This window comes from Acomys minous (genome assembly GCF_964271855.1).
Source record: "Acomys minous genome assembly, chromosome: 4".
Lineage (NCBI taxonomy): Eukaryota > Metazoa > Chordata > Mammalia > Rodentia > Muridae > Acomys > Acomys minous.
The window spans coordinates 63,736,254-63,759,172 of NC_140486.1; the positions used below are offsets into that span (position 1 = coordinate 63,736,254).

The window sequence follows — 22,919 nt, forward strand, 5'->3', positions numbered from 1 at the left end:
TCGTGCCTAAGCCTAAGAGCCTGCCCGCTACTTTCTGCATTTCTCCTGGGCTATCTTACAGAGTGTCTGGCTCTGCTATGATGTGCTTTACTCTTATTCTTTCCAGGACGTCGCTTGTAAGTGCTTCTCTGCATTGCACATTGCAGTCTGCTCCTTACCGGTGACATACTTCATGCTAGAGGCAAAGCAAAAGGCAATATCGGGTTGTAAATTTCTCCTTCTCTCTTTTTTCCAAGATTATCCTGAAGGCAATAATTCAAGTGACTACCTTGTTCAAACAACAACGTATCTTCCACAAAACTTCACATATTTACCACATCTCCCCTGTCCAGAGAAGCTGCCTTACATGCGTAAGTGTGAACTCGTTTCTTTCAACTGAACTGTTTACTTGTAGTTATAAAATATTAAAAACAACACGGTTTGATCATGTCATCAGATGGGTCATTAGTGTGGATAATAACATTTCTCATATACTGCATGTTTTTCCTGTTCTTTATTTTTAATTTTGGAGGAACAGTGAACACTGTTTTTGAGGATGGATGATTGACAAGCTGAAAAAAATATAACAAAAGAAAAAAAGATTATGAGGTGGAGCTTGGTGGAGCATAACTTTAATCCCAGTACTTGGGAGGCAGAGTCAGGTGGATCTCTGTGAGTTCGAGGCCAGTGCCAGTCTGGTCTATAAAGTGAGTCCAGGGCAGCCAGGGCTACATAGAGAAACTCTGTCTTGAACCCTCTCCCCTCCCCCACACCCTGCTTAAAAAAAAAAAAAAAAAAAGAAAAGAAAAGAGAAAGAAAGAAAGAAAGATTATCAGAAATACCTGTATTCCTGTATTTCTCTCATCCAGATTTGAAAATGAATGCTTTGATTTGACCTAACTTTTAATTTCTCTTAAAGCAGGTGTAAAGAGACTATCTAATGTGTTTTTTCTCTGGATGTGTTAGAACAATATAGAATACACCCAAGTCTCCCTTCCTCTCCTGCGAGCTAGTTCCCTGTTCCTCTCTCAGGAATGACCTGAAGTCTGCTTGACGTGTGTACAGATAGAGTTTTATAAACTTATTTTTTGCATAGATAAGTGGAGAGAGAAAATACAGAGTTTCAAAGGCTTTAAGAATATTCCTACTCAAGAAGCTATCTCCAGTTGATGAAAAATGAGCTTTCTCCAACGAGTATGCAGACCACTCTTTTATTTTATTATTTTTGCATATGGACTTTATTTATATTAAACTGCATACAGTAAGAACGGTTATGAAACAATCAGGCAAGCCATATGTAAGAGTTACATTGAAAATGTTTAGCTCATTTGTATTTGGCAACCTTGAAGAAAACACTAGCTATCCTATGTAGGTGAGTCTAAAGTTTTGTACATAAATCATTCTGCCATATCTTGTATTTATCAACTAAAAAAAAAAAGTCTTTCTAGACCCTAAAACATTTTCTTAAATCCCAAACAACTTAAGCCTAACTGTGGAACTATCTATTCTTCAGCCCCGTCAGAGACTTGAGAAGGAGTAAAATTATTACTTAAGTAGAAAGTGCAGACAAGCAGCTTCCAAAATAAGAGGTGACAGAGACAGTTTATTGCTCGGTCAGTCACCCATTCTCTTTCTAACATTGGAGCATCATCTACAGCCTCTGTGCCAGTATGTCTGGCAGACCTAATTGTGAAGCAGGAACTATGAAGGACTTGCTTATCCTGTCATGGCAGAGCCTGGCAGTCAACTTAGCCTGTGTCCAAGTCTTGTCCGTTTTTGACAGCATAACACTAACAACTCTTAAGGCCAGGCCCGTGCCCAATAGTAGATGGACAACCCAAAACTGAACTTAATGGTATATTCAGAGGTTTTAATCTTTATTTTATAGTGGTTTGTCTGGGATTTTTCTTTTTTCCTTTTCTTAATCTTACATTTTAAAAAAATATTATGGTTTTTGATTTTGTATGGTTTTTTTCTCTCTCTCTCTCTCTCTGTGTGTGTGTGTGTGTGTGTGTGTGTGTGTGTGTGTGTGTGTGTGTTCTTACTCTTTTTCTTTGACTCTTTTTTTCCTTGTTTGTTTCTTTGTTTTTTTTCTTGTTCTGGTTGTTAGTTTTTGTTTTTAAATTAGATTCCTATTTGTTTAATGAGAGAGAGAAAGGAAGGAAGGGAAGGAAGGAAGGAAAAAGGAAGAAAAGATATGGATTTGGGGGGGGGGAAGATCTGGCAGGAGCAGGTAAGGGAAAACCATGGTCAGACTATATTATATAAAGAAAAATCTGTTTTCAATGAAAAAAAAAAAAGGTAAAGAAAGAACCCCCCCCACCCCCCACCCCCGCAGTTAGACGGTTGTATAAATTACAGGTCATTCTGTGACCTGAGTTTTTTAGCTAGTATTTTGAGAGTTACCCGGGTTCTTTCATGTGGGTCTGTGCTGTTTCTCAGATCTTCTGTGCAGAATGTCTTTACATAAACATGCCATGTTTTATTTCCCAGTTTTCACCTGATGGACAGCTAGGTGGTTTCTACTCTTTTATCACACAACTGGGAAAAAAGAAAGAAAGAAAGAAAGAAAGAAAGAAAGAAAGAAAGAAAGAAAAAAGAAAAGGAAAAAAAAAACCCAAACAAACCAACCGGCGTATCTTCCTTATCTAAAGAGCAGCACACCCCAGCCCTTCCTGCTCCCACGTGCAAGTGCACTTAGGAGTTGATTACACGGGATGGGTTATTATACCAGCTGCCTTAGGTTTTCCAGATTTTCTCAAGTTATTGTAATGAGCAGGACTAATTTCTATCACTTTGAGGTTGATGGACTTTGTGGTCTTTCTAAAAAAAAAAAGTCTTTTAGCTGTGTTTTGTGGGAGGCCTTATGTACATGTCAGTGCCTGTGTCCATGGAGGTCAGAAGATGGTGTTGGTCACCCAGAGCTGGAGTTGGAAAGGAGGTTGGGAGTTTCCCGGATTCGGGTGTTGGGAACTGAACTCCAGCCCTCTGGCAGAGTGGGGAGCATTCTTAACCTGTGAGCTACCTCTCCTCTTTTAAGCTGACCAAACAGTAAAAACAGTGTCCCATTATTTAAGTTTCCCCTTATCTCATGAATAGTTTTTTTTTTAGGTCTCTGAAGCTCATGGGGCTCTGCCCTTAGTGGCTGTTCGGCCTATGTTTCTCTGTGGCAGGTGGTGATATTTCTGTAGTGACAGTTGTCAGTTGTGTGTGTTCTCAGTGTCTTCTCACAGTCCCGGGTTTGCTTTCTAATCCCTCTTAAGAAGTCTCTTATGATGTTCAAATCACAGTTTTTCAAATGTAGCAATCGCTTTAAGACTTTGCTTTTTTTTTTTTTTTTTTTTTTTTTTTTAAAGAAAACTTTCCTGGGGCTGGAGAGATGGCTCAGAGGTTAAAGAGCACTCACTGACTGCTCTTCCAAAGTCCTGAGTTCAATTCCCAGCAACCACATAGTGGCTCACAACTATCTATAATGAGATCTGGTGTCCTCTTCTCACATGCAGGTGTGCATGCAGGCAGAGCACTGTATACATAATAAATAAATAAATATTAAGCCGGGCGTGGTGGCGCACGCCTTTAATCCCAGCACTCGGGAGGCAGAGGCAGGCAGATCGCTGTGAGTTTGAGGCCAGCCTGGTCTACAAAGTGAGTCCAGGATGGCCAAGGCTACACAGAGAAACCCTGTCTCAAAAAACCAAAATAAATAAATAAATAAATAAATAAAATAAGTAAATAAATATTAAAAAAAGAAAACTTTCCTTACCTTGACAACATACATATTTTTGCTTCCTACTAGGTTTTTTTTTTCCTTATATTTTGCATCCAATGTATAGTAGTGACCCAGGTACTATAATTTAAATACATCTTTTCAAACATCTTATTTTTTCCCCAACTTATGAAGATAAAACACTGAACTCCATCAGAAACTACTGTTATCTTGCCACTGTGCTCCACTCCACAATTGTCAGAATAGCTTCCATTAGGTTTGCATCTTGATTTTATATACTTGAAGAAAATTTAAATGAATCTCTTATTGACTGCCCATTTACCCGAGTGCTCCTTAGCACCTAAGTGTGCTTTTTATGTCTTTGTTGAGGAAGTTTCTCTCTGCCTACCAGAGTTGTGGGTTGGTTTTTAGCTCATTGTTGATAGATGTTGCAAGTGTGTAATACAAAGGGGCACTTTGCTGCATGGCCTTAAGGTGTGGTTTTCCCCGTGGGGGGCACGTTAGAGTCACACTGAAGTTTCCCCAGGGCACCGTGCCCCTCTCCACTCTGTTTCCATCTCCATAGTGCTTAAGTGGCACTGGGAATTTCCTCCTTAGAGTTCCAGGGCCCTGTTGGTGCTGCTGACAGCCTTTGAGATCCTGACCTAAGAGGCTTGGACCTCACACCACTGGCTGTAAAATTATAACTGCCAGGGCAGCTTTTATTTTGTTTGGGGACAAACCAGAAGGTTCTGATTTTATTGATCTAAACTGTGCCCTGGAGACGCAAAGCAAACAAGGGAGCAAGTGATTCTGATCGTGCTAGCTCAGTGTGTCCCATGGTAAAAAGTGACCTGAAGTAATTTGCTTCAGCTCTGCATGTTGCTGTACGACGAGAAATGATGAGAAGTGACTCCTGTGGCTTCATCTGTCATGTGTTAGGACAGCTTTGTTTTCCCAAAAATAAGTGTTTTTGTCTGTGCAATACGGAAGGCACTGGGAAATGTTCCACTGGAGTATTGATTACAGTAATTTCATCTTCATAATTAGCATATGCAGAGAATCGTACTTGTAGGGCATCTTTGTCCTTGGTTTAGTGACCGTTTTCTTCATTAGTGGTTTTATGGATACTAATTAAGCAGTTTGAAAGTGTCTGCCTGCCAGGCCCTCTCCTGCGATCCTACAGCGTCTTGTGAGCCAGCTTCTCCTGCCTGGTGCTTGAGAGAGGGCAGTTTGGCCACTATGGGCTCTGCGGCTGCCTCTCCACTGGGGTCTTAAAGCTGCTGCCTCATTTACTCAGCCTGCTCCCCCCACCCTACCCCCACCCCAGAGTGTTGCATTGTGTTGGAAAACAGGAAAACCCTGCGTTGAAGCTGTCTTGTCACAGCAGGCTTCTCCACAGTCCCTAGCCTCAGACTGAGTGCCAATCTCATGTCCAGGGACCCAGGGCCATTTTGACAGAAACTGTCCTGCTAATGCCCAGCTGCGGCTCTGAAGAGGTTCAGGGTACAGTCTCTGGGGCTGGATGCAGATGCCCTTCCAGTTCTCTTTATCTCTTGGGTCGCCAGAGCTGATGAATCAGGCAGCTGATAAAGATTGAAAGAAGAAAGAGAAAAGGGAGCCCAGGCTTTCTTCTCTAGGGACTGGCTATACTCCGAGGAGGAATACTTAAACTAACCAAAAATTTCCGATGGCTGAGGCTGTAAAAGCGGCTTCTGGCCCGAAACTGCACAGGGTCATAAAAGGAGGCTCTTTGATTTGTAGATAGGCCTCTTTGTGGAGATCTCCAGTAAGCTAATGTAAACTTAGGCTTGGGTAAAAAAAAGCCCTGAGTTTGCTAACTTATTTGTGAATCTACAGGGAAATTAAAAAATACGAAAGAGATGGGAAATAGACCACTCTCACACACATATATTCAAGAGAAAAGGTGGATGTAGCCAGGCATCTTGACTTCAACTGAAGTTAAACTTCCCAATTTCAGCACCATTTATTGTAGATGACCATACTTATACTTCTGAGAAAAGGGTATTACCTCATAGTCAAAAAATGGCAATTAATCATGAAAACAGATGAATTCTAAAATATAACAGGTTACATGTTTTAAATCTAAACATTTTGTATCTAAGTATCCGTTACATAAGTTCACAGTGAGTTCAGAGTGACAAAGGTCTAAAGGTTACAAGAATATATGACTTATCAATTAGGACGGACCTAATTATACATTATCCAGCTGTCTCTTAGTTCATTATGAGTTCAGGACAATAATTTTATCTGTCTTTCATTCTAAGAAGCAGAGTAAATTCAGACATCTCTAGGTAGCTACATTCTACCTTGGGTTCATAGGAAGTTCAAACCAACTTGCCTATATTTATGGTGAAATACCAGGATTCATGGTGCCATCTGGAGTGGAGGCTTATCTGCAGCCACAAATCTGCTACAAGGCTATCCTTAGTGGGGCATCTGGAGGTCCACAAAGGTATTTATTGCAGCGATAAACTCTAAAATTGTTTTAGGAGATCTAAAACAATTTAACTTTTAAAACTATTTGAATCAAATCAGGAAATTCCATAATCAGGGATTAATTCATCTGAACAACAAACAGTATACTCAAACAAGATCCTGTAGAAGTTTGCTCAATCAGAGCTGGTCAATACCCAGAAAGTAACAGTTCACCCCAATGCCAGATATTTTTTTTCCTTTTTGGTTCTTCAAGATAGGGTTTCTCTGTAACCTTGGCTGTCCTGGGACTCCCTTTGTAGACCAGGCTGGCCTTGAATGCAGTCCTGGCTGTCCTGGCCTCACTTTGTGGACCAAGCTGGCCTTAGATTCACAGTGATCCACCTGCCTCTGCCTCCCTGGGTACTGGGATTAAAGGCATGTGCCACCATGTCTGGCTCTAATGCCAGATTTTAGAGAGACGCAGCAGTGCACAATTGACAGGGTAATCAGAGGTTGGAAGCAATTCTGGGGCGCATCATGGTACAGACCTTTCAAAATACCGGATCCCTTCCAGAGATCTCTCATACCTACGGGACTTTCCCAAATCAATGGCTCCTGACAGCGTGTCAGATGCTGGAAGCAATTCTGGAAGTGTATCACAGTACAGACCTTGCAAAACACCACATCACCTCCTAGAAAGCCCACATGCTTAGTGGGCTCCTTTAACAGGATGGCTCTTGGCAATGTGACTGTGTACAGGTGATATTTCAGAATGGGGCTATGAGGGTAACCAACATAGTGGGGCTCCTGAAGAGAGGGTTCTGAGTGAACCAAGAAAGGGAGGGGGGAGGGAGACACACACAGAGAGAGAGAGAGAGAGAGAGAGAGAGAGAGAGAGAGAGAGACAGACAGACAGACAGACAGACAGACAGACAGAGACAGAGGCACCTTCATTGATCATGTGACTCTGCTCAGGGCATCGCCATTTGTAATACCTAAGAGTGCCATGCCACCCTCACTATGAAAGAGCAGTACAGAGTGTGACACTCAATGGATATTAATTGGAGTCCTTCCTTCTTTCTCCTACTTCTTGGACAGAACCTGACTTTCTTTCTTTCTTTCTTTCTTTTCTTTTCTTTCTTTCTCTTTCCTTTTTATTCTTTTTTTTTATTTTTTTGTTTTTTTTTTTTTTGAGACAGGGTTTCTCTGTGTAGCCTTGGCTGTCCTGGACTCACTTTGTAGACCAGGCTGGCCTTGCCTTGAACTCACAGTGATCCACTTGCCTCTGCCTCCCGAGTGCTGGGATTAAAGGCGTGCGCCACCACACCAAGCTGGAACCAGACTTTCTAATGATTGAGGAGATGAGAAGTGGGTGCCATCCTGAAGCATCAGCCGTACGTGTGCAGGCTTAAAATGATTCCCTGTGACAACAGAGAGCAACATTATGTACTGACTGAGTGTAAACGCTCCCAGCATTCAACACCGTTGGCTACGATGCTTTCCCAAGGTGCAGTTGGATGCCACCCAAAGACGGGTAATGTGAAGTAACGCGGTTGTGCTTGGTTGTGGGAATATTAGTTTTTCTGGATTCTTCTCTAGTGTAGCTGTGGCATGGCCAGCCTCACATTTCCATAATGTAGAGTCTGAATTTCAGCAGCATTTGATATTCAATAGTGGCCAGTTACACTACAGAGTCTGTCTTAGCGCATGTTGCCTGTATGAAGGGGCGAGTGACTCTTTCATTGCTGATAATATTTATAGGCTCTCTAGAGGGCACATGCACTGCCAGTCTTGTTGAGTCTATGCGATAGTTGAGCGAAACAGAAATGTGTTCTCATCCAGAGCGTAAACATGAGTGCTGAGCATGGGCGTTTTGGTTTGGATTTTTCTGGGTGAGGTAGGGAAGGAAAATGCCAGTTGTGCACGATGCATAACAATGAAGACAGACTAACTTTCTGCCTGGTGGTCTTCTTGACATCCAAATAGAATACACTTGCAGTGACTTTTCCTTATCCTGTCCTTGCCCAGATAGTCCCCATAGTTACAAACCTTATGAATGCAGGAATGTTTTCAAGGTGAATTTTAATAAGTGAATTGAAATTCAGCAAAGAGGGAAAAGTAAGTAAACTTTAAAAGAGCCTGCACACTGCTTAGCATGACCAACTGTCAAGTTATGTGAATGTCTGCTGTAAAGACATTCAGAGTGAACAAGAGGAGTCGGCAGCCGGCCTGCAAGCCCGGGTGTGCACAGGGGCTCTCAGAGAAAGGGCGCAGCTAGTGTGAGCCTGCAGACGTGGCCAGGAGCAGGCGGCACCCAGAAATATGCGGTCTTCTGTTCTCAAGGTGAGGCATGAGGCAGAGCGGAGAGGTACTGGGGCAGCTTTGGAGCTGGCTCTCCAAGCAGTTCAGCACAAGGCTAAAAGAGAAGTGTGGGGGGGGGGGCGCTGGGGCTGAGGGGGAGCGTATGTGTTCCTGCAGTGGGGAGGACAGCTCCATCTGGAGGGGGACTGCAGGTGGGACACACTGAAGGTGAGCCTGGAGAAGGGTCTGTGCATAGGGTGAGGAGTCCTCCCTCAGACATCCGTGAGACAGCTTTGGGAGCGGGTGCCGGGTCCCGTGCTCACACGCAACGGGTTGAGCATGAGCCTGCAGGTTTCTTTTAAGTCAGAACACAAATTTCAAAGGGTATCTGGGCGTTTGGTGGTGCAGGCCTTTAATCCCAGCACTTGGGTGGCAGAGGCTCCTAAGGGTTAGGGTTAGGCAGAGGCTGTGAGTTCAAGGCCAGCCTGGTTTACAAAGGGAGTCCAGGACAGCCAAAGCTACAGAGAAACCCTGTCTCGGAAAAAAAAAAAAGATTCTGCTCTCCTTCTCTACCCCACTAAACTTGTATCTTTTAAATCATCCAAGTTTGTAAGCCTGACTCACTTCCCAGGCATGACTCCCTTCTGGTCGCTGGCATGGGTCTCCCACTTGTCCTCAGTGGTCTCTGCACAGTTCCTCATTCCCCCTGCCCCCCCCCCCCCAGGGAACAATTGATCCCTGGCTGTCCCGACTTCCTTGTGTGCTTTCCAGCTTCCCCTTACATTAGTCAACTCTTACCCGCTAATTGCAGGGCCCTTCGGGCCCCACCCTAAGCCTTTTTCTTTCTGTCTCACCTCCTCTCACAAAATTCAGACTTCAACTTAATTCTTTCTCCTGCATGTCCAATAAAATATGCCCAGCTAGCCCATGAATGTCCCCATTTTCCACTGATGATGTCTATCTGAGTTGTTTGTTTCAGTAAAGGGTCATCAAGTCAGACATCCTTTAGGGAAATGTGACATTTGGCCAAGGGTGTTACATCCCTCACCAGTGACTCTGACTTGGCCTCTCCTGAATCTCTCTGAAATTCTCATCTGAGCAACCTTTGTGAAGAAGGCGCCAAGCCCGACATTCACCTGCCCACCTCCAATGGCCTCACTCCCCAATTGCAATGTTCAACTCCCTCTACCCCGATTCCGTCACCCTTTGAAATTAGCTTTTCTTTTCTCTCTTTTTTTTTCTTTTTGGTTTTCCAAGACAAGAGTTTCTCTGTGTAGCTTTGACTGTCCACGAGAGATAGCCATGAGTGTGTTGTGAGCATTACAAAAGGAAAAGGGAGAAGAGAGTGGGGAGATGTTGGAGAGAGTGGCAAATGGGAGTCTGTAGAGAAAGGGAAGGGGAACAGGGGTGGCCTCAGATGGGCCAGCTAGCTGTGGGGAGCAGGAAGGCTGGTCCCCCAGGCCACATAGAGGGCTGCCCCTGTGGGGATGAGTCTGGAGAGTTAAAGGCCTTGATTCCATGGTGTTTGTATATGTGTGAGACAGAGTGGGTGGGGGTAAGTGGGAAGAGGAGGCAAGAGGGGAAGGAGGGAGGGAAAAGGGGAGAGAGAGGTGGGGGGAGGGGTACAAGAGAACAGAGAACAAAGAAGGACCAAGGGCCCTGAAAGGGAGGAGCAGAATGGGAAGTGGAGTCAGCTAATCACTAACTAAAGGGTGACTCGCCAGTTAGCCAAGAAAACTGCCAGTGCCCTCGCTGGGTGCCCCTTGTTTGTGCCCAAAACTGGATGTGTTGGAGGCAGTAGATGAGGTACTGTCTTCTAACTATGAAATATGTGCCGCAACAGATAGGATATGGAAAGTTTATTATAGTAGGAAGGGTATGAGAGAGAAAGAGAGAGAGAGAGAGAAGAGAGAGGCAGAGGTGTAAGAGGGCAAGAGGTAAGAGGGAGAAGAGGTGGATTTGTCCTTTTATATATTAGGTAGCTGGCTTGCCTCGTGGCAGCAAGTAATGACATCATAGGTTGCTAGGCAGACTGGGGCCAGTATGCTAACTGTGTCACCTGTGGTTTTCCTCAGTGGTTTGTGTTAGGTGGGGAATTCAGGCACACAGTCATTGCTTCCAGGTCAGATTTGAGTCAGGGTTGGCGGTCCAGAAAGGGAGGAGAAACAGGTGTTGGCGAGGGTGTGGTTACTGTGACAGGATGCAGGCCATCCACTATGTTTTCCTGAATGTGGTGCAGGGATGGCAACTGCCAGAATTAGCTGGGGTGTTTGTTTAAACATGAACTTGCAACAGTCTAAACAACTCAGATATCTAAGCAAAGGTCTGGGTTCTTTGTTGCAAATCATCTTGTATGTGGTTTAGGAAGATAGAGTCAGCACTCGGGAGGCAGAGGCAGCTGAATCTCTGTGAGTTCGAGGCCAGCCTGCCTTACAAAGAGAGTTCCAGGACAGCCAGCCAGGGCTACACAGAGAAGCCTGTCTCAAAAAAACCTAAAGATAGAGAAGGAGAAGAAGGAGGAGGAAGAGAAGGAGGAGATGAAGAAGAAGGAAGAGGAGGAGGAAGAGGAGGAGAAGGAGGAGGAGGAGGAGGAGGAGGAGGAGAAGAAGAAGAAGAAGAAGAAGAAGAAGAAGAAGGAGAAGAAGAAACCTTGGTAGATAGGTTGAAAGATTGAGTAGCATGAACAAAGCCCAGCCCATGCTGCAAAGTGCCTCTTGGTGCCTCTTGGCTCCTCTTGGCAGAGTTCGCAATTCCCTTCAGTCACACAAAGCTCTGGAGATATAATCGCCATTGCTAGGTGTCCCCAAGCCACCCACATTTACCGCAAGGCATTTGCTGTATGCCCTGTCTCTATACTGCTTATTATTTTCCTGTCTTTTGTGGTCATGTGACTGTCTTTCCTGCTTGAGATTCTGAGAGTTGAATTCTAACTTCTCCCTTTGGGAGGTCGGAAACAGCAGCAGAAAATACATACAGGAGAGCTGGTCGCCACAGACATGACCTGTGGGCATCACTTGACACAGAAGTGTTGACAGTGGAGTCAAAAAACATACATTTTGAACAAGAACACCCTCTGGGCTGGCAAACCTATTGATGAGGCTACAGAGGTGATATCAAAACCGAACAAAGACACTACCACCAAGAGGCTATGGAAGGAACTTCCAGGAAGGGACGGAGTCAGGTGAGAAAAAAGGAGTTGCCCTGGAGGGTGCTGTTCCCCAGGGTGTGCAGGGGCAGGAGTCACCTGACAAGGAATGGAGCTGTGAGGGAAAAGGTGATGTGTGGCTGCCGGTGTAAACCGTAAAGTGTTGAATTTGTGGCACAAGGAAGTAGACAAGCTGGAGAGGACAGGTAGAAATGTGTGAATACTTTCTTTGTGCTTGGCTTCAGGGTCGCGGACTTGGCAACGTGGTGACCTTGTGGTTTATGTAATCTGAAAGCAAGAGAAGTGTTTCTGTGTGTCAAGGGGTGAATGGTGCTGATAATTTATACATATCACCGAGGCACAGTGCATGGGGGATTTCTCGGCATGTGAATGTCTCCGGGAAGCACATTTGAAAAGGCAGAAGCAGACGATTTCTTGATTTTGTTTGTCTAGTGGCTTGCAGGGACAAGAAAGAAGTATTGCACGTAACGGCAACATTGTACCCTGTGTCAAAGCAAAAAGGAATGGGCGAGTGCCTGTCTCGGAAGCAAGGAGAGTGAAGCAATGGTGGCAGGTTATGTCTTTGAAGGGGATTGTCAGGGTTTTTAAAAATTTTATTTATTGTTGGGGAAGAAATTTGGCAGCATCTGATGAAAGACGTGGGACCTCCTAGGGATCTCCAGAGTTCCCAGGTTGGGAACAGAAGCAGTAAAGGTTGCAGGAGGCTCAGTTACTTGCTTCTTGTTAGTTGTTTGGAACAAGTCAAGGAAAACAACAAGTGAGGGTGCGTATATGTGTGTGTGGGGGGGTGAGTGCTAAGAACTAACTGTGTACCGCTTAAATTAAGAGACAAGGGCCTGGGAAGCTATGAGGTCTGTTAGCCTAGGTCATTTACAAACGGACTATCTTTGGTACAAATGTCTTTTAAAGATGTGTTGGTAGCAGGCAGTCGGTGGTGGTGCAGGCCTTTACTTCCAGCACTCGGGAGGCAGAGGCCACAGAGTGAGTTCCAGGACAGCCAGGGCTACCCTGCTTCAAACAATACCAACCAACCAGCCAACCAACCAACCAATCAACCAACCAACCAAAAAACACTCAACAAAAACAAACAAAAAGAAAGGAAAAGGAAAAGATGTATTGTAGCACCTTGTGGAGTCAGAGAACACAAAAGCAAGTAAGAAAGGAGACAGGATGCAACAGCTTTACTGCCACCATCCATCATGCGTCCATCCGTCTATCTACCTACCCACCTATCCATCTGCCCACTACAAATCCGTCTATCCATCCAGCCCCTACACCCATCCACTCACCTACCCCTCACCCCTCTACCCATCCACCCCCACTCTTCTACACATCCGTCCGTCCATCCATCCATCCATCCATCCATCCATCCACCCATCCACCTACCCAGCATCCTTTTATCCGTGTCAAAGGTACTGCACTTAGCATTAGGATTTGTAACCGAAAACCACTGTTTTATGTTTAGAAAGCTCTGGTTTGGTCATTTCAAGAATAGCCGAATAAGAAAACATTTGTTAAAACAAAAGTTAAGGAAATTTTAGAAGTCAGAGAGTCTGTGTATGGCATTTGATGGGGTGCTACTGCTGGCTTCAAAGAGAACAGACAGTAGATGAACGACAGCAGGTTTAGTCACATTCGGCTACAGAGATAGACTGTGAGGTTATGGGAGCGGGGACATGCTTCTCATCTGAAAGGAACATTCCTGGGAGTCCTTCACACTGACACTAGAGCTCTGGACAGAGTATGTTGGAACCCTTTGTGGCAAAACAGCCACAAAGACAAAAAAAAAAAAAAATCAGGAATTAGGTTTCTTATACCGAAAAACTGATAGAGGCCCCTGTGTGAGTGATGACATCATTTCAAACTGTTGGTTTATAGGGAAAGATCTCAAGGCCTACAGATTAGAATTCTTATATTTCGCTTGAGTTGTAAGCTTGAATAATTCACATGGATTGAATGATTCAGAGAAATATATTTAACAGAAAAGGGGCGGGGAGCCGTGAATCACGCCCAGGGATATGTATAATCTGCCCCACCACAGTCTTTCTTTTTGGTCCTTGAGAACCTAACAGATCCTAGGCCCATCAGGTCCAGCTTCAAGACAGGAGGCATTATGTTGTGTGCGCATGTTCAGGAGGCTGGGGTCTTGGTTAGCAGGGGTGCAGCTACATCATTCTCATGCATAACAGCAGTCCTTGGGCTTGTGGGCATGGCTGCAAGGCTGACAGGTAGGGCTTCCCTTGGCTAGGAATCCACCCTTCCCCTTTGCCCTCTAGGCATCTGGCAGAGCCTCCAGATGCAGGTGCTCTCTGCTTTCTGACTCTAGCCCAGCCCTCTGACCTCCGAAGGGTGAAATACATTGTATTCCTTTGCTGATTGGTTCCACTTCTATATAAGGGCAAGTGGATTTTAGTGGATATATTTATTTATTTATTTATTGACCTTTAAATCTTTAACAGGAGGCAGAATGCACTTATTGTCAGTAGAAGATAAGGGTTTTAGCATCAATAGGTGAAGGTGCTAGTCTGTGGGGAGCCCTGTACGTGCTCTGCTAATAAACTCAAGGGCTGGCTGGCCTGCCTGGTGGTTTACTGTATACTTGAGATGTCCATGTTCTCCCACCTCCTTTCCAGCGGGTGGCTTTCAAATGCTTTTGTGAAGCACTGAGTCTCTTTGTAGGGGCCAGCTGTCACACTAGAAGTGGAAGTGGCTTTTCCTAGAGCCAAGAGGACCCACACCCCAGAATGGTGGTGGTGGTGCTGGTGCTGCTGCTGCTGCTGCCGGCAGGGTGGCTTCATGTCACTGGGTCATCTCTGCCCTTCAGAACAAAGTGTTAGGACTGCAGAGCAAAGAGCAATGGGTTGCTGATGAGGAAAGCAGCCAGAGGGAAGATGGAGAAGGGTGCCTTGGCTATCAGGCGTCTTCGAGCCAGCCCACAGGAGCCCATAAGGCCTGACTCCTGATTTAATGGAACACATGCATTGGAGATGGAAATTAAAGCGCAAAGGATGCTGGGCAAACTGATGATGGTAATTACAGCTGCTGAGCTGGAGAAAGGATGAAAAGTTGTTTAACAGGGCAAGAACACAAACTTCTGTTACTTATGCAAGCTGCTTATAATTTAGCCTGATTACTACCATCATTTTAGTACGGTGCTTGCTTCAGAATGCACCCGATTTGTTTGTGAGATTTTTATTTGGTGAGTGTTAAATTCTGTGGGGTTTTTGTTGTTGTTGTTTTGTTTTTGTGACCAACTCTTGGTATTTTACAGCTGATATCAACTGTTGCTCTTACCTTTTTGACTCACCTTCCTCTCTGAGTTCATAGGCCTCATTCTGTTTTACGTGCAGAAATTTGACCGTTTTAAGATCAGCTGCTTTGCATATTTTGCCTCACCAAAGGGTGGGTATTTGTTTGTAAATGCATCAGTAGAACAGGCTGGCACCAGAAGATGGATTTTCCTCCCTAGCTCCCTCTGGGAAACATAGTCACTTACATCTACAAACACTGCTCTGTAGTGTGTATGTGAGTGCGGCATACAGTGTCTGCCCAGCCTCCTTCTTTAGTTGAGGTGGCACGGAAGAGAAGGGGATGTCTGGAGAGGAACCAAGTGTTTCCTGTGTGTGAAGCTCTAAGGACTCAGAACCATCAAAGCCTGTTGGTTTATCCTTTCTGAGATGAGGAAGTTACAAGAAAGAATTGAACTGGAGGGCACTGCAGACCAATTTGTACCTATTTTGGACGTTAGCAGCCATCAGGTTAGGCCACTGCTAAAAGATGACCTGTGACCCGTCATTCCGGCTTTCACTGGCGATGTTGAGGGGTGGGCTTTAGTGAGGGGCGGCTTTATGGTTCTGGTGGGGACTGAGAAGCTGCCAGCTCTTGGTGCACAGTTTGACTAGATGAACAGCGATCCGTTCTCATTTCAGGCGTTATGTTGGAGAGTCGGGGCTTGGTACCCCAAGAACATCTTAGAGATCCCTGGTGGTTCAGCTTTGTGTACTTAGGGCCCGGTGCATGGCAGGCACTCATAATAAATCTGATGGCTTGTATATGCAAATCCCTTTCCTTAAGAACTGCTGGGGGGGGTGGGCAGGCAGTGCTGGTGTACACCTTTAATTCCAGCACGTGGGAGGCAGAGGCAGGCAAATTTCTGTGAGTTCGAGGCCAGTCTGGACTACAGAGTGAGTTCCAGGACGGCCAGAGCTGGTACATAGAGAGACCCTGTCTCACAACAAAATAAAACAAACAAACAGAACTGCTGGAGGTGGGGGGACCAGAAATATAGTTTAGCAGTTTTATTGTTGTTCTTCCTATGAACCCAAGTTTGGTTCCCAGCACTCAGTTAACGTAGTTCACAACAGGGGGATCTGCACACAGGGGCATGCATGTGAGTGCGCGCGCGCGCACACACACACATACACACACACATGTGGGTCTGTAATCCCAGCTCCTTTCGAGACCAAGGCAGAAAGATTGCAACTAAAACTCAGCTTGGTCAATTTGGCAAGACTGGTTCACAATTAAAACAAACAACCAATCAAGAACAAAAACAGCCTCACACACAGAGATATAGCTCAGTGATAAGATACTTGCCTAACATGTAATGTCCTAGATTCAATCACCTGCCAAACCCAACATCTCAACCCATGGGAGGTCAAAGCTAGCTTCGGCTACTACTTATTGAGACTCCATCTCTATCTTCAATAACAAAGAAGTTGGTAAGTGGAGGTTAGCTCCGTAGCAGTACCTACACAAACAGGGAGGTGCCATCACAGAGACACCTGTGGTGAGCCCAGCCCTTGACTGCACGGTGGAAAAGTGCTTCAGGAGTAGCCAGGGTGATAAAGATGCTTAGACAGAGGCTTACAGGAGATGGAGATCACACACCAAAGACAGGGGTGTGGGCAGGAGCCAGGGTCTCCCATAAGTGTGTTTAGATGGTTGTATATATGATCTTGTGGTTTTGAAAGTTACAGTGTTCAAAGAATGTAATTTACAGTAAGGTTTAAACAGAGTGGATAAGCTGAGGAAAGTTTAAAAACACATGAGCTGGTTTGTTTATCTTAAGGAATGTTGTTGTTGTTGTTGTTGTTGTTAAAAAAAAAAAGTAAGGTGGTCTTCTGAGGTGTACTGTTTGTTTGGGGGCGCAGATGCTCACAGACTCCAGCTCCAGCCTAAGCAAGCAGCATTTGCTGTTTTCTGTCTTTCTTTTTTTTTTTCTTGGTTTTTTGAGACAGGGTTTCTCTGTGTAGCCTTGGCTGTCCTGGACTCACTTTGTAGTCCAGGCTGGCCTCGAACTCACAGCCATCCACCTGCCTCTGTCTACCAAGTGCTGGGATTAAAGGTGTGCACCACCACCGCCCTGCCTCATTTGCTGTTTTCAGCACCCTTTGGGAAACTACACGCTGTCTTTGTAAGAAGTGTGATTTTTATCAGTTACGTTGCGCATTCTGGGTTGTCAGCCAGTAAGAAATGCAAAATAGCTAGGACAAGAGTCTTATTTTCCTTTCTATGTGTTCTTAATTTTTCTCTTTGTCTCCTGCCTCAGTGCCTTATGTGGGGCCCTGTGTTCATTTGCTGGGGACTGGAGGGTAGGGAGGAAGGTCAGTAAATAATAGTGGTGGCATCCAGTATTCCTGAGTATATCTAGTGTTGCTCTTGTCCCCTGTGCTTCCCACAGGTGAAGGTTCTCTCACGGTCTGTGGAGAATTGATTTCAGGACTTTCTGCCCAGAGTGCTCAAGTCCATGGATGCCTCTAGATTGTTATAGTATCTAATAAATACATGTATCATGTCAGTCATTTGTTTAGGGAATAATGACATGAAAAAAAGTCTACACGACTTTCTTTTTTCTCCCAAATATTTTTTTAAACTTTTATTGAATGTCTATGATTTACACGTCATGCACCAAAATCCCTCTCCTCCCCCCTCCATGTAAAATAAAACAAACAGACAAACAAACAAACCAACAAAACTTGTCACAGAAGTTGTAGTGTATCGTGCAGTATAGTCTTTTGTCCACATATATTTACTTTTAAATGTTCATTGCTACAAGTCATGGGTCTGTTTTGACGTCTACACTATCATTACTGGATCCTCACTGGGACTGCTGTCGGATATCCCATTGTTGCCGTGTGTCAAGGAGATTCTTAATCTTTGAATCTGCAGGTCCGGCCCCTTCATGTATTCCAGCAGGTCGTACATGGGGTAGATGTTGGGGTAAGGTCCACTCAGAGGCCTGAATCAGGGCCTGCTCCCTTGTCCTCAGGCCAGGGTCCATTCTCTCGCTCTTGTGTCATCATGGCAGGGCCTGCTCTCCCACTACCATGTCTTGATGGCAGGGCCTGCGCTCCTGTTCCCATGTCCTCAGGTCAGGGCCAGCTCTCCTGCTTCTGTGTCCTCAGGTCAGGGCTGGCTCTCCGGCTCCCATGTCTCCAGGGCCAGCTCTCTTGCTCCCATTCAATTTTCCAGATTGTTGCTAGCCATCAAGGCCTGGATGGCCTCCTACTCCTGTGGTTACTGGATCTTGTGGGCCATCAATCAGGTGGCAAGTGGAGACCCCTCAAAGTCCTCATTGAGTAGCTCGCAGAAACCATTGAAGCTCAGCATCTTGTCCGGGGAACTTGTGGCTCAGTTGATTCGCACCTCCCGGGCCTCTGATTTCATCCTGTGCTCCATCTGCCATGGGCCCCCGCCTTGGTGCTGCCTCTAGTATCCACGTCTGTATCATCCAGGTCTCGACACTGAGCATGGGCCTGGTCAGTGAGAGGAGGTCCATGAGGCCTGTGGTGTGGGTGGTGCAGTCCCTCCCTCAGGCTCGACTCAAACAGCACCCCCTCCTCAAACAACACCATCTCCTTTGCCTGCACTGCGCCAGGCTGCAACCCAAAAAGCAGCAGTGGCCCGGGGTCCCTGAGAGCAGACTGGAGTGTGGTCCCATGGTCCTGTGGCAGGACAGCATGGATGATGACCCACATGACAGGATTTCCTTCTTTCTGAGAAACACCAGCACTGTGTTTTGGAGCTCTCAGTATGGTCCTTTGCTGGCTGTGCAGCCACTGTTGTTCCGCGGACCAGACACAGTGTGCGATCGACGCCATCTTAGATGATCTTGGCTTGGGTTTTTCTAATACATTGCTGTGCTAAGTGTTTCCTCCCAATCAGGCCGCTCTCGGGGTGAACATTTCTGTGTAGCTCTGGAACACAATCATCCTCCTTAGAATGCGTTTAAGACCTCCTCTTTCGAACCCCGTGGACCCACCCCCACCCCCAAATGTTTTTTGATCTGAGGTCCGTTATATCTGCTGCTGGGAAGCCTGCTGCTACTGTAGGACTTTGATTCAAATGGTTGCAACCACTTTGGAGGGCAGCATCACCACACCTTTCTACAGAAGAGGCAGCCAAGGCTGAGAAAAAACACTGTCCCCAGTAGGTTCTAGCATCCCGGTCCCTGCTGGTCGCTCATTTAACTCTTCACACTTGTGTCCCATCTGTTCAAAGAATAGAGGCTTAAAACAGTCTTAGGGGCCAGGGAGATGGATGATCTGGAGAATACGTGCCTCCCAAGCACAAGGACCCGAGTTCAAGTCACCAGAACTCAACTAAAAAGCCAGATGTGTTGGTACATGCATTCCATCCCTGAGATGGAGAGATGAGGGGCAGGTGGGTCCCTGTAAGTAGGTTGCTCACCTAGCCTATTTGGCAGTGTTCTAGGCCAGTGGAAGAGCCTGACTCAAACAGAAAGGGGAAGATACCCAAGGACCGAGACCAGAGGAGGTTGTCCTCTGACCTCTACAGTCATGCGCACACATCCATGGAACACACAGTTGAAAATACTTGATTAGTTGTGCTAGGTTAGAATGTGGTTCAGCATTTCCCAAATATTGTGCATCTATATCTATCTATCTATCTATCTATCTATCTATCTATCTATCTATGTGTGTTTTACCTAAAAGCAGAAGCTAAGGAATCTCATTTTCTTCAGCCATTGTGCCAAATGTACCGGGGTTAGCTGTACAAGTTACATCTAAAAGCGAAAGGCATTGCTAAGTTTTAACTACATGGTGACAACAGCAATGACCCATCATTGGTCATCAGTCTGTGAGTGATGTTAACCCCTCATGCAATTTGAGGCAGATAAGTAAATAATAAATAAATTGAAAATAAATAAAACAGTTCTTCGTGTGTTTTGACTTGCAGGGGGATTCCTCAGTGTCAATGTGAGCGAAATCAGTTTTGATGAAGTTCACCAGCTTTTCTCCAAGGACTCAGAGATTGGGCCAGGAGGCCACTGGAGGCCCAAAGACTGTAAGCCCAGATGGAAGGTAAGGTGGTTTTCCTCAATGACTGTGTGACAGTGCATAAGCATTTGGGGACAAGAATGTGCTTGGGTCAAAGTGAAAGCATTAAAATGTATGCATCTAGCGCACAGACATTTATAGTGTCAGTGTGGCCGGTGCTGCTATTTTGAAGGCTGTAAATGCTCTTGTACTACATTCCCAGAGTGTGTGCGCGTGCCCAGAGTGTGTGCGCATGCCCAGAGTGTGTGTGCATGTGTTCAGGGCCTCCGCGTTTCTGGTAAAGAGATGAGGGAGAATGGATTGTTTGTTTGTTTGTTTGTTTGTTTGTTTTTGGGTACCGCCTTGTTCAGGCGAGAGGCCATGAGCCATCTGTCTCCTGCAGACATATCCCACCAGGAACTGAGAACTCACAGGAAGAATGCTAATGTCCTTATTTCAGTTGGGTTCGGCACTGGGCCTGTCAGGTTGTTTCCTTGTCAGTCACCAGAGGCTTCTCAGAGGTCACGGTGGCCCTTCAAAGGGGGGTTTTGAGCTCTTGACTTGGTTTTCAGAACGCAGAGCACAGGTGCTTGACAAAATTCAACATTCTATTTAATGTTTTGTTTGAAAAACCATGAGTCAGCGTCTTGTGTGCTAAAATGGACAGAGAAAACTGGTTGGGCATTGCCTCCGATGCTATGAAGCTGGCTCTAAAAGAACTTCTGGGGAATGACACTGTGCACCTGAAATGAAAACAGGGAGTCATTAAATCAGGTGTTATGTCCTCAAGGGTTATGATGTGATGTCATCCTGGAAGTAGTCCTTTTTTAAAAAATACCAGTGTTCTAACATATTTGTGTGTTAGTATCAAAAAATCCCCAGTGGAGAGGAGAATTATAATTTGCTGTTCTCAACTTATGAGATATTAGAATAGCAGTCTTCCAGTGTTAGAGAGTCCAGAACTCTGGGGATATTCCTGATACGGCAGGCTTGAGAGGCAGGTTCCCTATAGGCCCCACCCTGTGGAGGCAGGTTCTGTACAGGTCGGGCATCCTGTGGGAGGCAGGTTCTCTACAGGTCAGGCATCCTGTGGGAGGCAGGTTCTCTACAGGTTGGGCATCCTCTGGAGGCAGGTGTGCTTCCACAGGAAAATTGAAGAGGGACAGATTACTGCTTCTCAGGTGATTACTTGTGATGTTGGCTTTCCATGCAGGGTTCACATGAGTTCTTCAACAACTGGTCTTAACCTGCAGGCTGAGGCTTGATGATGCTGGACTAATTAGAGGCTCAAATGTCCTCATCTCACCCAAGGTCCCTCAGGGATGGACGAGCCACCTGTTTCTGCCTACATGAGATGTTAACTGACACATGCCAATTCTTGAACAAACTCATCAGACATGACTCTCATAGATGGTACAGATAAGACCTGTCCCCTCCCTTCCTTATCAGTCTGAAATTTGTTCCCGTCTGCAGAGTGGAAATGCAGAAGAGGAGGAAGGGCAGGCTAAAACACAGTAGTGAGAGCACAGTAGCTCACACTTGCTTCCGTCTAATTCAGTGGCAACAGCCAGCTGGGCTCTGCACCACCCTGATCTGAAGCTGTGCCATGCTGGTGTGTGTAGGTGCTGGTGTGATTCTGTGTGTCAGAGAGGGGCAGGAACTTTCTGGACAAAGTCTATGTGGCAAGCATTTGCTCAGTTGTCTCTCATAGTGTACTTAAGAGGAAATAAGCAAAAGGGGAAGGTACGCAAATAATTCAGCAAGGTTCTTGCTTTTGAAATGGGAAGTAACCAAGTGGTGTAATTTTTTTCTTGAACAAGAAGTGGTGAGGAAGCACTTGGGGAGATAAAATGTTGTTTTCAAAGGTAGTGACCAAATGTAGTCCGTGTCCCCTGGTACATCCACACGAGAGGGGCTCCTGCACATCCACATGTGTGGAAGAAATGCTGATGACCCATGGGGCACTGTGCTCTCTTTCGACAATAAGTGACAGACTATTAGGAATATTGTTCCATGGGTACAAGGGGAATGCTAAGAGAATTTTAGAGATCTTATCTAGCTCATTTTAATTACACACACACAAACACACACACACACACACACACACACACACACACACACACACACACACACACAGCTTTAGGCCTGTCACTTAAAAATGTGATAGCATCTCATTGTAATTTGGACATGCATTTACTATTAAAATATCACATTTATGGCCTTTTATTTGCCAGGACACTTTCTTTTATAACACTCTCAGTTTCTTGCTAAGGTAAAAGAAAAGAAAACAAAACAAAAAAATGAACAATGACAACCAAACCAAAAGCAGTTCTTAGTATTTTAGATGCTCCACTGAAAACTTACTATATAAAGGGCTGTACTTTGGTATTTCTGGTGTGTGTGTGTGTGTGTGTGTGTGTGTGTGTGTGTGTGTGTTATGTGGTGTGTGTTTGTGTGTATTATGTGGTGTGTGTGTGTGTGTTATGTGGTGTGTGTGTGTGTGTTATGTGGTGTGTGTGTGTGTGTGTGTGTGTGTGTGTGTGTGTGTGTGTGTGTGTGTGTTCAGGACTGAATCCAGGACCCACACATGTTAAGCAGCATGTGTTTCACCTTTGACTACATCCCTGGCTCCATTGTTGATTTTTGTATTTAATGTCATGTTCTGATTTCACAAGTAAAATGAATCTCAGAACTCGGCATTTTCAGTTATTTGTAGGGTTTGGTTGGTTGGTTGGTTTGATTTGGGTCAATGTATTTGGTCTAGATAAAAATTTCAATAAACTCCAGGTTTATAGTTCATTCAAAGTCCAGAATATAGAGCGACACAGACATTTTTTAGTAACCTTTTTATTTGTGAAATTGTTTGAAAATTTGGTGATTTTGGAATTTATCATGTATAGAAAATTTCATTGTGTTGATTTCAAGTTTTATTAGCAAGTTAACAGATACAATAAAGCCAATTGAACTCAGAAATTAAAGGTGAATTAGAAGACACTTTAGCTCAGAACCTGAGGTCTGGCAAAGTTTGGATCCTAGAAGTTGAGGG

General features: G+C 45.1%; 1 protein-coding gene across 1 annotated transcript in view; it reads left to right on the forward strand.

The window, feature by feature from the left end:
• B4GALT6 (beta-1,4-galactosyltransferase 6) overlaps nucleotides 1–22,919 on the forward strand; it is a 75,598-nt gene that overhangs the window by 36,067 nt on the left and 16,612 nt on the right. Inside the window, exons 3-4 of the mRNA XM_084780703.1 lie at nucleotides 237–350; nucleotides 19,794–19,918. Coding sequence (XP_084636829.1) covers nucleotides 237–350; nucleotides 19,794–19,918 — 239 coding nt within the window. The remainder of the gene's footprint in view (nucleotides 1–236; nucleotides 351–19,793; nucleotides 19,919–22,919) is intronic.